Below are 15,149 nucleotides of genomic sequence, written 5' to 3' on the forward strand. Positions count from 1 at the left end.
TTAATATGCACATGTTTGATAAGAACTATGGTATCATGGAAACTGGACCTTGTCCTCCTGTGTACAAAATACATGACATATGTATATTTCTAATTAGTTTTTACCAGTGATGGCATGAATGAGCACTTGTACTTCTCGGTGAAAGTATACTGCCCGGTGTATAGCCCAGTGTACTGCCCAGTGAAAGTGGCATCATTTAGCTTAGTCAAAACCCTGATGATTAAAACCATGATTAAACATGACATTCTCCCCCTGTTGTCCGGGTGTGTGTACCTCCAGTATCTTGTTCTTCTGGCCCTCGTTGACCTTGCCGGCCAGGCAGCAGTGGGCCAGGGCGTTCTGGATGATGTGCTTGTTGGACTTGGAGCTGGGCTCCTTGTACAGCTTCGGCCCTGCGTGACGTCACGGGGAAGAAGGGTTGTCATGACAACCTGCTCTAGTATTTCCATGGCGATGGAACGTGGACGACGTTGTAATCCCAGAATGCCCGGCTAAATAATTGATGGAGATCCTCTTAAAGATTCCTGTTACTGTTAGATATGGTGGCCGGTTTGGAGGGAGAGATGGTGAGAAATATCTACACAAGGAGTCTCTGTTTTTAGTGCATATATACAGTCTGTCTCACTCTCTGTCTCCCTCTCTCTCTCTCTCTCTCTCTCTCTCTCTCTCTCTCTCTCTCTCTCTCTCTCTCTCTCTCTCTCTCTCTCTCCACTCTCTGTCTCACTCTCTCTCTCTCTCTCTCTCTCTCCCTCTCTCTCCCTCTCTCTCTGTCTCTCTCTCTCTCTCTCTCTCTCTCTCTCTCTCTCTCTCTCTCTCTCGCTCGCTCTCTGCGTGTTTTGAGTACAAACTGCAAATTTAAATCCTATTTCTGGGTTCATTGCAAGGCTACAATTCTTTTTTCTGACTCGCACACCGGCAATATGTTGACAATACAGTTTTATATTTTTGCATGATTTGTTTCGTCAGCGGTTTGAGTCATTTAGTTTCTGTGAAACTCGCTGACAATGTAGTATTATTATCATAGCCCTATAAGTATACAACTCTAACTATAAAAAGAGCAAAACGATTTAAAGAATGTACATTTCAAAGAATATGTTCACTTGAAAACCAAGAAGACCCAAACACACATCAATACCTCCAGACCTTTTCCAAAGTCTAGACGGATCAGGTCCAGAGCAGAATGATTGACAGAGGGGCGGGCCTAACGTACCGGTGTACTCAGTGAAGGAGGTGACGGAGGAGGTGGTGGAGGCGTTCTCCCAGTCTTTCTCCCCGTTCCTGCTGTTCGATCGACTCGGAGAGAGGAAGCCATCTGCCGAGTCAGGCCTAAAACACACACACATAGGCAACACACACACAGACACACACACATGTAGAAAACACATTCACACACAAAGAAGAGTTAGCTCCCGTTTCACCATGGCTACGCGTTTTTTTACGCTAAGCGCTTACGAGCGATGCCAGTTTATAATTCATGGCTGTAGTCCATTTTGCCAATTTCATGTATGTATTTAAACCATAATGAATTGTAAGCTCTTTTATTAATCCCAGACTGGAAATGTGAGATTATCTTTTAAAAAGCTTTTTTTTTTTTCTCTTTACCAAAGCTTTTTTTTTCTTTTACTTTTGGCAAAATTTGCTTGTTTGGCAGTTGGCTGAGTTAGCGGAGTTAGCAGCATTAGCTAAGCCTTGTGATCGGGACCGTAACGGTTTGCGACAAGGGGATGCATGGATGACATCCAGGGAATGTCATCCAGAATGAGGAGACTTAAGCGTTGAGGTTAGTGTGGGCAGTCATGTGAAGCAGGCAGGTGCATTAGGAACATCTGTGGGTCAGTCTACCTATAGTGTTTGTGGCTCTGTGTTGGCTAAGGCTGTACACCTCAGTTCCTATTCATTATAAATATATCACTGACTATATAAATAGACAAACAAATCTTAATATTAATTAATAAAGAAAAAGTGATTATGAGTCACTTAAAATCAATCAATAAAATGCTTTTGAAACCTAATTAATTGAACATTCTAGTTCATCCTAATTTCAACCTTTATCATCCAGTTAATTATTTTTTTTACATGATAATGATTATTAAAATCCTTATTTTTTGGGGTTAATATTACATATTAATACCATTAATATTAATATTATTGAGAACGATTTTTTAAGATGATTTAAACTTTTTAAGTTTAAATCGTTTTGCAGTGCATATGCCGGTTAAGCTTGTGAGACGTCAGGAGTAAGTAAGCAGAAGAGAAGCAGGTGGTCCATCTATCGGGGGTGTGTGCGTGTGGGGGGGGGGGGGGGGGGGGGGGGGTGCTGAGCAGCCATGAGAGGGAGAGGAGGGTATTAGTGAGGAGGAGGGTGGTCACCAAACGGCGCGGTGAACCAAAGTGTTGCTAGTATTAGCATGGTGAGCTAGCCAAAAAAGGTCCCCAAAGCAAAGTGCCGGTGCTCAGATGTTAGCCATTGGGGATGTGTAAGGGTATGAAACCCCAATGGAGACAGGGGATTTCAGGGAGTGGATGGCAGCAGGAGTCTGTACCTCCGGGACAGTAAAACTAACCTTCTCCTCCGGCGCTTAGGAGAGCTCAGAAAGTGCAAGAGGCTGCCAGAGGCTAAGCTAACGCTTCTGACAGCAGAAGAGAAGGGTGTCAGGGAGAGACGTAGAGGGTGAGTCAAGAGGATTGGTTAGAAGACAGGACTGTGAAGATCTCCTAAATAGGTTCAAGCTAATTCACTATTGCACACATGTCAACCAAATATCTCTGAAAGGAAGTTCCCCATGTTGGTTTTAGTTGATAGAATTAGAAAATGTTAGAAAAATACTCTTCTAAATTTGTGATGACAATAATAGTAATAATCCTATTGAACAAATACAATCGTCTAATCTTAATTTACCTAACATACACAATTCCCAATCTCCTAAAGAACATACTTTTGTACGTCTTTCTTCCTAAATACCAGTAACAACGTTAGGGTCCGAAGACAATCGATGAATCAAATCCACCAAATCAGTCAGAGAATCGGTCTCTCACCTGGGGCCTCTCTTGTCCGGCTGGCTGCTGTCTGCGTCTCCCAGGGAGAGGGACGCCAGGGACAGACTGGACACTGAAAAGAGACGTTGGCGTGAACCTGGATTGCGGAACAATGAGTCATGGAGGGATGGGAGGGGGGGGGGGGGGCAACACAACGGTTACCACGGTTACACGCCAGAGTCCCTCTGGAGACCCAGCAGGGGCTATGCAGCGACAGGAAGACCGTGGAAGTACACACACATGGGGCCGATGGTACACGGACAGGGCGAAGGAGAAGACACTTGCACAGACTAACATGGACGCAGTGTATGCATGCACATTAACTAAAACCATGTAACAGAAGACACTGGAATACATTTGCACACGATGCATGGCTCTTCAGCGATCCAACATGTTTAATTCCAAGGTCTGCACGTTGAGTCGATATCACACTGTTCAATAAATATAAATATAATATAAATGTAATTAGTTTAAGATGGTACCATCACCCCAAATCCTCTTTTAAGGAGGCATCAGAATGAGAAACAAATTAGTGAGTTTTTCGCAGAAGCCAAAGCCAAGTGTGATCAACATAATTAGTATACATTTTTTTTTTACCCTCCAAATGAGACAAATGAGGTTAGCATTCAGCAAACCCTCGTCGCTGAAAACCAACGGATGGGTAGATAGATGGCAACACCGTGTTCATGTTGGCACAGCCGAAGGCCCAGCCTGGAGGGAAGAGGTGGGACTGTGGCAGACCCTCAGGTAGTCAGGGTTAGGGGGTCTAGGGGGGGGGGGGAGGAGTGTCTCCATGGTTACCTGCGGCCCTGACGGGGGTTCTGGGCGAGTCGTGGCTCTCTCGGTGGATGGACTTGGGCCGGCTGCGGCGCTGGCGTCCCAGGCTGGAGGGGCGTGGCTTGATGACCTGGTCCATGTCCTCCATGAGCTTGAGCTGCTTCCTCCTCAGGTGCTCCTGCTTGATGAACTCCTTACGGGCCTTGTCCTCCTCCTTCCGCAGCCGCTCCTCCTCCGCCTTCAGCCTGGGGGCGGAGCCTCGGTCACTTTCACTTTCACTTTGAACTTGTTTACTTTAGCTTATTTTTGGTCTTTTTTGAGGTTATTTACCAGGACATTATGCCATTTGGTGGTTGCTTTAATCAAAAGTGTCTTACAATACTGTTAGTGCATAAGTAATTAGTTAAGACGGTACCATCAGATGCATGAAGAACACTTGTATTAAATGGCTAATTCAATAAAATATAATTATTCTTCCTGGCATTGATAGGTAAACAAAAGGATCAACCAAAAGACTCCCACATAAATGGTACTCTTTTATAATTTAATTATGTAATTAAAGCTATACGTCATTATATACTTATAATGTCTCTATATACACACGTTCAGTACGGAGGAAACCAAACCAGTGAAAAGCGCGATGATTTTATTCAGTCTTTGCTGTTCACCCACCGAGCCTCCTCCTTCTTCTGCTCCAGATCCGCCTCCTGCTGCACCTTCTTCATCTGGCTCTCCTTCTCCCTCCTCATCCTCTTCTCCAGCAGCGCTGCTCTCTTCTGGGCCATGTTGTCCTCACCCTTGCTCTCCTCCTGGGAGCGGGAAACAAACTCGGTTACCTCGGCGACGGCCTACCTTGCCGCCCCGCCTGCAGCCAGCTCCACACACCAGGGAGCCGGGCTTATTTTGGTTTCCTCTTCTCTGTCTTTAGTGGAAACTGTGCCAGTATTGTTGACGTCTAAATGTACATTCAGCTTACTGCGCTGAAATTGTGGCTGCCAACATTATAACTTAGCTACTGGATACATTTATACTTGAGACCACTGCACATTGTGATAAAAAGCAATAACTTAAACTCTTCCACCAAAGGCAGGAAAAGGCGATTATATATTATAAATCTGTTTAATCTTGCCTCCTGTCATGTCTTGTTTCTGTAGACAAGGATTAGCTTGTTTGCGGTTTCCATTCATACATACACTTCTACACTCTATTTTTACACCCCCAGTTCCATTTGGAAACCTAAACGAAAGCTTAAGGAGAACACAATCCAGGGGCAGTCACAGTGGGCCGGCTTAGGTGACCCACTTTGCTCTTTTTTTCTGAGGTGCCCCATCTGGACTAAATAAATAAGTAAAGATCTCAGAGGCAATTCTGTTGCTGAACTTGGTCAACCACAAGGTGGCCTGTAGTGCATTGGTAACATAAGCCCTATGACCGGTGTACTCCGTTAGTACCATGTCTGCTTCGGCAGGGGGAGTAACGTAGGAGACATGTCCCCAACCCAACGAAACGTTCTGCTCTGCCACCAAAAATACCCACAGCTATCTTTCACATCAAGGGGTGAAGCAGCCTAATTTTAGCACTTAATCCTTTTCCCTCTTTTCTAGCCAATTAAGATTTCATGTGATCCCCCCTTTGCACTCCCAAGTCAACATGTCCCTCGTCCGTTCCTCCACAGCTGGGACTGAATTATTCACAGAAGCCCCACTTTGTTGACCCAGATCAGAGCTAGCCTACAAAACAAATGGATTGATGACAATGTCCTTAGATGGCCCGTTCCCGAACAGACCTCATGAAAACAGACATGGGCACCGCAAATCAGACAAAGGATGCTGTAGGCGCAGTCTATCTAGCCATTAGGCAGCTACTTTTATCCAAAGTGACTCAAAGTGGATTCAGATACAAGTCATTAAGGAGGAGATATCAGCAGTGTTTAGCAGCAGTCGCTTCCACAGAATACTTATTTTTTTGGATGACGTTCATGTGTTTGCATGTGCATGCCAAGAACGACTGTTAAAGATAGATTTGGCTTTCATGTAAAAACAAATTATAACAGAAATGTGCAGACAAAGAATAATGTCTTCCGTTCATGATACTGAAATATGCGACAAACAAGCACGTCAATCTCTGTGTGCCTCCAGCAGCAAGACTCCCCCTGGCTCCATCCGTCAGACCCTGTGACCCGCCTGCGCGGACGCTCATTAGAATAGCCTAAAACCAGGCCGAGGCACGACAACGATACCTTGAAGAAGAACCCCCGGCACGCGGTCTGATCGGCGTCCAGGCCGGCCCCGCCGTCGTCCCTCTCCTCCAGAGCCTCTCCCTCTGTCTCTGTCAGCAGGGGCACCTCCACGAGGCTGCCCTTGGCCAGACCGAGCTGGGGCGGGCTCTCCGTGGGCGTCACCGTGAAGGACTCCAGCACCGGATGGGACAGGACCTCGGAGACGGACGTGTCCACCGTGGGCTTCAGGTCCGCGTCCGTCTCTTGGTCCCATGCCGGCATCCCGGAGACCTCCATGTTCGCGTAGACCTCCCATTGTTTGACGTTGCCGAGTTTACGGGCGACTTTGGCGGAGGAGGTGGTAGAGTGTGGACCCTCGCTTTCCAGGGAGAGCAAGGGGTCCTCCTCGTTCCCGTCCCCGTCTTGAGGGTCCGTCTCTGGGTTGGCCCTCGCCGGGTTCTCCCCCATGTACACAAAGGAGTGGGCCAGGGGCTGGCAGGGAGAGAACCTCCGTAGCCGGGGGATGCTGTCCACGGACTGGGGCGCGGTGAGGACCCGGTTGTAGGGGGCTAGCTTCAGCTCGCTGGGGCGGGGGGTGCGGGGGCTACGGGAATGGAAAGAGGCCGATTTGCGTCTGATGCTGGTGGGGGATCGGTGGGCGACGCGGGGGGAGTCGACCGGAGAGGAGGGTCCGGAGGATCTGGTCCCAGCCCCGCCGACCCGACCGGGGTTCTGCCCGGCGGGGTTTGCGTGCGGCGCGGGGATCAGCCACGATTGCTGGTGCTTCTGCTCCCTCATGGCCATGATCACCTCCTGCTGCTGGGCCAACCGCTGCATCTCCGTCTGCAGGAAGCCCAGCGAGTGGTTGAGCTTGTCGATGGAGCGCGTGTACTCCGTCAGGTCCACCTCCGTCGGCTGGCCCGCGACCGGCGGCCCGCCGCCCTCTTCCCTGCCGCCTTGCTCGGCGCCGTCCGGCGTGTCCGCCACGCCCCTCCCCCCCGCGCGGAGGGCGGGGCTCGGGCCCTCCGCCTTGCCCCCGTCCTCCGCCTTCCCGCCCTCCTCGGCGGCGCCGTCGCCCCGCCTCTTCACCACGTCGAGGAACGCCGAGCGGCCCGTCCGCTGGCGGTGCCGCGTGAACGCCGCCTCCACCTTCTTCTTCTGCGCCTCGATGGCCTTCCGCTTCTCCTCCAGCCGCATGCGGAGCTCCACCATCTCCGTGGCCATGGCCTGGGCGGGGTCCACGGGCGCCACCCGCAGTGGGACCGCCGGCGGCGGCTTGGCGGCCAGGGGCGGGGGGGGGCTGTGCTTGCGGACGGGGCTGTGCTTGGGGCTGGGGGCCCAGGTGACGGACAGCGGCAGACCCAGCTCCGAGCCCTCCGGCGTGGTCTTGAGCGAGCTGCTGCTGCCCCGCCCCGAGTCGGGCGCCGAGGGCTGGAGCTTCTTCTGCTTCTGCTCGGCGAAGCTGGTCATCCTCACGGCGGCGGACGGCGAGCGGCCGTAGCCGGCGCTGCCGCTGGGGCTGGGCGTGTCCAGCTCCAGCTCCAGGTTTACCGAGCAGTCCCTCAGCGACGAGTCCTCGTCCAGCGCGTCCTCCGTGCGCACCTGGACGCCCGTGTCCATCCCCGTGTCGTCCGACGAGCTCGGGGGACCCTTGAAGTCCGACTCGGACACGGGGTCCAGCGGGGCCCCAAGGCCCGCGGGGCCGTGCAGGAAGAAGCCGCTGTTGGTGCCCTCGGTGGCGGGCCGGCTGGGGCTGATCATCCGCAGGGCGTCCTCCATGGAAGGGCCACCGCCGGACGGGAGGGAGGCCGCGTTGCCGTGCCCGTTGGGGTAGGCCCGGCCCGTGGTGGGACGGACCTCGGCCTCCGGGGCGGCCAGGCTCTCCGGGCAGCCCTCCTCCTCGATGCCCAGGTTCTGGCCGTGGACGGGCTGGAAGGACAGGTTGCGCTTCATCCCGCGGGGCATGTGGTGGACCTTGAAGCCCGCGCCGTCGTCGGTGCTGGCCGAGCGCACCATGCCGCGGGGGGGCGTCTCAGAGGCCGGTGCCGGGTCGTTTTTGTCGAAGGGGATGTCGAAGGACACTCCGTAAGGCCCGGACCTGTGGAACACCACAAGGAGAAGGTAGGATTTGTTCTGAGTTGATTTCAGTGTTAAAGTGTGTGTGTTGTAAAACTATGGTCTGTTTAAATGTGAATGGATGCAATGATTTGATTATCTTAACATTTTGGTCATTCATTTTCATAGGTTACAAACTAAAAGAAGAAAGGAACTCCAACCTCTTCTCTTTGGGCCAGGTTCCAACGTTGCCGTCCACGAAGGACATGGAAGTGGACCTCCTGATTTCACCTGAAAAGCATTAAAACAGAGCAGTCTATAATGTAGCAGGGTTATGGCACAGTAACAGTTAAAGGGGCACGCACAAATAATGCAAAATAATATTGAGATAGCAACCTGGACTTTTAACAAGAAGTGGTCGGGGAAGTACCTGTGTTGCGAGGTTGTGGGCGGAGGGGTAAGCTAAAGATAAGAGAGACAGAAACAAATGGTAAAAATGTCATCATCGCACTCACACTACATAAATAGATTTCTTTTATTACTTAACCAATTCAAAATGTAGGGTTTATTTCTAAAATGTCCAAACGTTTAGCATGGCGTCACATTTCCCACGCTAGGACGTAACGGTGAATAAATGAAACACCTTGGTCTCTCAGGACTTGGAGATCTGTCCATGAAGCTTCTCTTGGTTGCCTTGGAGATGGGGACAGCTGGAATGTTCTTCAGTAAGGAGGATGGAGTCACTGGGGTCAAACAAAGGTCATAGGTCAACATAGGGTCCCTTACGCCTGGACAACGTGGGAAATCTGTACAGCTTTGAAACATTTTCATGTGAAATATGATTTCATTACCGGTGCCTTCACCGTCCAGAATTCTTGGCTTGACGAAAGAAGGCTTGTCCACTTCAAACGACGTGAACAACTCTGCCATGAAAGCCAGGTAGTTGCTCTAGGGAGAGGAACAAAATTGCGGAGGAACAAATGTAGTTATATTAGTAACAACACAAACAAAATGAAATAATACACACCTATTATCTGTACGAAAAACATACTAAGACACCGTCCCCAATACTACAGTCTCTGGTGTTCAGAGCTACCGTGTCTAAATACAAAAAAAAGGCTGCAGTTCCGCCGATCGGCCACAAGGGTTCACTGCTTCACCTAACGTCTCACCTTTGAAAAACGTCCAGAAAAAGACACCCATCACCGTGTTACTGACATGAAAACATCTACTGTCCTTTTAAAACAGCCACGAGTACCATCCTTATTGCACTGATGTGCTTGGTACTTGGTATCATAATGGACCTGTGCTTGCAATAAGGGCCGTCCAAATGGAGAAGACACCTACAGTATGCATCCAGAGCCTGCCTACCGTCTGTCTGACCTGGATTCATCAAGCGAGGAATGCGACAATCCAAGTCCCGCCCCGTAACGGGGTCAACCTACAGCAGGAGGTCAAAGCGCCTTCAGGACTCCATCCTCTATTGACTCTGGCATTATTCACTGTCACCTTGTCAGCCTTTCAATCAAATTGGATTGATTATTTTGTTGTTTTGCCATTTAAATGTAAATTGGTCTTCTTTGAATAAAGAGAAAAGTAAAAGTAAAGCATTCTGTATTTCTGGTGAAATGATGTTATGTCACCCCGTTTTTTAAGTAGAACGTAATGAGGAAATGTGCTCTCAATATGCACTCAACTGGAACAAAGCAAATCCAAAAATCCAGAGCATGTTTTTTTTTTCTATTGTTACTTGCTCACCATGGATGTATTGGCACACTCACCAAAAGCTTGTGATCTCTCTCTCTCCCCTCTCCACTGTCTCTGTCTCTCTCCTCTCCCCTCTCTCTCTCTCTCTCTCTCTCTCTCTCTCTCTCTCTCTCTCTCTCTCTCTCTCTCTTTCTTTCTCTCTATCCCACTCTCTCTCTCTCTCGCTCTCTGTCCCTCTCAGTAAAGACACACACACACACACACACACACACACACACACACACACACACACACACACACACACACACACACACACACACACACACACACATCTGTGTAATGTAATGCACCAGGAGTGACCTTGAGAGATGTGTCTAGGGTCCAGACAAAGAATGTCTCTTTATATGACTTCTAGCTCATCACAAAAAATGATGTCAATGATTTACCTTCCTAGCAATTGCTCTCTCTCTCTCTCTCTCTCTCTCTCTCTCTCTCCAAACCCCAACTACCCCAGGGATGCGGAGCCTTAACAACCCATCACCCCCCCCCCCCCCCCCCCCCCCCCCCCCCCCTGCCCTGCTGCAGTATTTCCTAACTGTCGACACAGGAGGTATATGGTTATTTATTTATAAAAGCAGGTTAGAGACATTGCAGCGTTGCAATTCACCGACCCAACGGCAGTCCCAGGATGGACGAGGAAGAGGCACGCGGCAGCCATGACGATTAAAGTGTCATAGGCAAACCTGACTTTGATTCACAGTGACACATTAAGACACATTACCACATATTGACCCCTCAGCTTCAATCACCATCACTCATTACCACTCGCTCTGTTATAGCAAGCATGTAATCACAGATACACCATGAACTCCCCAGTCAACCACAATGATTCAGTGTGAAGAGGAATTCAGATCGGATCAATGGATAGAGCTTTCATAGAGCTGAGACTAATGCTACAGAGCAAGTCGCTGGGATACATGACTGGAGGGGTTGCTATGAGTGGTAAGCTCTCAGATGTCTTGTTTCACTGAGTGTTAGTGGAAAGAAAGAAAGAAAGAAAGAGTGATGGCAATAAATAAATAAATATATAAATAAAGGGAGAAAGAAAGGTAGCAAGAGAGAAAGGGTGGGAGAGAGAGCGAGAGAGAGAGAGAGAGAGAGAGAGAGAGAGAGAGAGAGAGAGAGAGAGAGAGAGAGAGAGAGAGAGAGAGAGAGAGAGCCCTCTTGTAGTGTGGCCAGACCAGATGGCTTAAAAGAGCATGAGTAAAGCCCCCCCCCCCCCCCCCCCCCCCCCATCTGCCCCTTCCACTACCTTACTGGCCCCCACCAGGTGTGACGGTTACCTTTGAATGCTGCCAGTCAGCACCCACACACACACACACACACACACACACACACACACACACACACACACACACACACACACACACACTGAACCGCCCACGCAAATGCATGCACACACACACACACGCACACACAGACACACACACCCACACACACACATGCACAGACAAACACACACACACACACACACACACAAATACACACTCTAGGCTGGGGTAATTTAACATGCATGGGTTGCATCTCCTCAGCGACACACAGACACCAGCAGACAGGCACGTACATGCAGCGGAACAAAGTCACCTACAGAAACATCCCACCCAGCAATGGAAACACACAGTCAGAGCAGTCAAGGAACCTAGCAAAGGATGACCAACTTACTCTGACAAGACACACACACACACACACACACACACACACACACACACACACACACACACACACACACACACACACACACACACACACACACACACACACAACCCCCCCACACACACACACACGCACCCACACACAACCCCACACACACACACGCGCGCTACCTACCCCTTTGCCCCCCGTGCGGTGGTGCGTTGCCCCACATGCCGGCCCCCCGGGTTGCCAGGTCTGCGGCGGTGTGGTCCGAGCTGGTTGTAGGACGTGGGAGTGTCACACTGTGGCGTTCTCAGGGCGAACGCTGCGAGGGGATTGGTGGTAATTCTAACAAGCTGGGAGGGCGGGGGGTGGAGCTAGATGGTGGGGGGGGTGGAGCTAGAGGGTGGGGGGGGTGGACTGTGGTATAATCCACTCAGACAGCCACCCCCCCCCCCCCCCCCCCCCCCCCCCCCTCCCCTCAACTCCACATATCTACATGGGCACACACACACCCACACACACAAACACACACACACACACACACGTGCGAGTGCGTACGCGCGCGTGCTTAAGACCTGTGATGTCATTAATCACCCGGGCCAGCGGGTTGATGGAAGGATCCGGAGCCCTCCGTGAGACATCACCTCCACCAATCACGGCGCTCGATGGGACTGGCAGATTAACAGGGCTTAAAAGGGGAAGCCATTAACCATTTAACCACACTGTACTGACCCTGGCTTTTCTAACTGTAGCATGGCTGCCACATATGAAGAAATTATAGCGTATGTGATTGTTTGAACAATGCTATTGCTAACAAACACCCAGGTAATACAGCTACTCTGCACTCGCTCCAGTTGTCGTTTTCTTTTACGTTTATTCACTCTAATTTTTCACGATATGCTCTGATTGGTCGCAGCCTCAAATTGAAGTCACTTCGACGAAAAATAATCAGCTACAAGACTACAAGTAAATGTACAATGAAGTAACAGGGAAAACACAGAGATAGAATAAAGCAAGATCTTATCAATAGTACAGCAGCCATATCGACGTCATATCAACGCCACATCACCGTGACACGCACACAGTGCATTCTGATCACGTTCTATTGTGTTTAGAGCTAGCGGTTCTGTAGCACTGGTTTAATGCGTAGCAGACTGCGGTTGAGAAGCCCCCTTGCTGAGCGAACACACTGGAGCTAGCTCGTAAACAAACAGTGCTAATTGCCCTCCGCGGAAAAACAACAGCGGGCTCATTGAAATCCTTCTGGCTAAGGAATAAGTAAAAACCAGCGACACCCCGATGCTAGTAAGCTCTAGGTATCTCTCTCTGGTTTCTGCTGGATCAACAGATGTTAATTAAGATCTCGGCTGTTTAATTAAATGTAGAGCACGCAAATGGCTGTGTTGTGATTTACTGCTTTCGCTTCCCATTAGGAATCAATTGCTACTGCAGGCGAGGCTTTGGCTGGAGGGGTTAGCATAAGAGTGCGTGGGCACGAGGTACAAGATGCTAATATGCTCTCCAATGTGCTTCGGACACAAAGGTCTACATGTGATGGGTCTTGGGAGATGGCACTTGGGAGCGACACTCAAGATGCCATTATATCATTTGTATTATGTGTATGCGTGTATGTGGGCGCACGCATTAACGTGTTAACAGTCAACAGTGTTCACATTAAAACAGCTACTGATTCGATGACTGATTTGATCTGCTGAATATCATCCATCATCTGATGGAATTGATTCTGAATCACTTCGCTAATTTTTCTTACCCTTTTCAATTCAGTTAGATATTCTATCCTGCCTTATTGTAATTCGTATTGTAAACACACACAGCCCTGACTTCCTGTCTGTTTTGCCTATTGGTCGGCCTGTTTGTCTGGGAGGTCAGTAGACAGACAGAGATGGAGGGAGGGAGGGAGGGAGGGAGGGAGGGGGAGAGAGAGAGAGAGAGAGAGAGAGAGAGAGAGAGAGAGAGAGAGAGAGAGAGAGAGAGAGAGAGAGAGAGAGAGAGAGAGAGAGAGAGAGAGAGAGAGAGAGAGAGAGAGAGAGAGAGATAGTTTCTCTCTGCGTCTGCCTGGAATCTGGGTTACGGTTGCAGTGCTCTGTGTTTCTGGCTCGGGATTCACTCTGCTCATATTACATCGTACTGATTGAATTCTTTATCCTGTACCCAATCGGCAGTCATTAAATGCTGTGCGGACAGAATATACACAGAGTTTTAATGGCTTTCTAAGGGACATCTTCACTGTGGATCTCTCTAAATTGCATACATTTGCAATGTCCTTTGTTGAAGAAGATATGTTGGCCAATGGGAAATAGAGATTTACAGACATGGAGAAGAAAGAAGAAAGAAAGAAAGAAAGAAAGAAAGAAAGAAAGAAAGAAAGAAAGAAAGAAAGAAAGATAGTATATGAGCCGAGGTATATAAGTATATAATACACAGAGCAACATTGAGACAACGGAGGACCCAGAACGATCCCGTCTGTGATTGGTCAAGCTTGTGAAGGTCTACTTCACCAACTGTATGCTCCAACATGACTCAGCGCTCACAGCACGGCTCACACACAGCTACACTGTTTCACTAACCATCAGTTCTTTCCATTCATTCAGGCTGATCTCCTCTCCTGGGCCCTCTGTCCCACTTCAATCATGGCTCATTCCATTTTAACACTAAAATGAACCAATCAAACAACCGATTCAACTTCACATGTTCCTCACTCACTAGCAACAGTCAAAAAGTGAAAAACTGATTCGAAAATTCTAATAACAAAACATATTTGACAGCCCACAGTTGAATATGATGATAAATGATCAAATTCGTTCCCCCTTTTTAACAATTCAGTTAAAACATCAAAACGATTCTAAAACTCCAAAAATATGTAGCTCCAATGAACACCTCATGTTCTTCAAGCCATTTAAAGGCAGCGACTCTCAGCCTCTGCCCTCCCTTCCAAACCCTCCTATGTCCCCCCCATGCTGCCAGTCCCCTGGTGGCAGCCGCCCCCCTCCCCAGTCCTCGATCCCCCCAGCCCATCAAACATTTACCTTGATGGTGGAGGACGCGTACAGCATGTCCTCGAGGGTGAAGTGGCAGCAGCCGTCGAGGTGGTCCCGGCAGAAGTCCCGGATGAGCTGCAGGTTGTACAGGCTGTCGGCCAGGGTCATGTTCTCCTTCAGGCTCACATCTGGATGGGGGCAGGGGTCCATGGCGTCAGGGGAAGAGCCGATCAGGGCGTGTACTGGGGTCACGTGAACCGGTGAGTGAGTGCAATACAAGCAGCCGCTGGTGGTCTCCGCGCCATTTTATGCTACGACCTGTTAATGTAGGCGACTGATCATTTAAATGGTGGGCTGAGTTTGGCCAATCAGAGCAAAGGTGAAAAGGGTTAATCCCATCATTCAATGGGAATGTCACCTGATGTGTTGCATCAGTCCTGGGTGACTTGGTTCTTTGGATGGTGTGATTGTTTCAACACAAGGCGTTGATTGAACGTGTTTTTGTGTGTGAGTGTGTGTGTGTGTGTGTGAGTGTTTGTGAGGTTTGTCTTGCCTTTGAAGCCCTCATCAACTCGACAAGATTACGGGTCTTCGATCTGATCAGCCAATCACACTGTGGTAAACAACTGTGAGATGGTACTCTCGCACAGTTGGATGAAGCT

General features: G+C 49.5%; 1 protein-coding gene across 1 annotated transcript in view; it reads right to left on the reverse strand.

Annotated features, from left to right (window-relative positions):
- The window catches only part of camsap2a (calmodulin regulated spectrin-associated protein family, member 2a), a gene marked incomplete in the record, with an annotated part of 39,512 nt that overhangs the window by 3,096 nt on the left and 21,267 nt on the right, over nucleotides 1–15,149 (reverse strand). The window contains 12 exon segments of the mRNA XM_030372723.1: nucleotides 274–392; nucleotides 1,211–1,326; nucleotides 2,565–2,630; nucleotides 3,037–3,109; nucleotides 3,838–4,058; nucleotides 4,486–4,622; nucleotides 6,053–8,129; nucleotides 8,308–8,377; nucleotides 8,517–8,548; nucleotides 8,730–8,829; nucleotides 8,938–9,034; nucleotides 14,536–14,675. Of these exon segments, the coding sequence (XP_030228583.1) occupies nucleotides 274–392; nucleotides 1,211–1,326; nucleotides 2,565–2,630; nucleotides 3,037–3,109; nucleotides 3,838–4,058; nucleotides 4,486–4,622; nucleotides 6,053–8,129; nucleotides 8,308–8,377; nucleotides 8,517–8,548; nucleotides 8,730–8,829; nucleotides 8,938–9,034; nucleotides 14,536–14,675 (3,248 nt within the window).

Source organism: Gadus morhua, chromosome 12, assembly GCF_902167405.1.
Source record: "Gadus morhua chromosome 12, gadMor3.0, whole genome shotgun sequence".
Lineage (NCBI taxonomy): Eukaryota > Metazoa > Chordata > Actinopteri > Gadiformes > Gadidae > Gadus > Gadus morhua.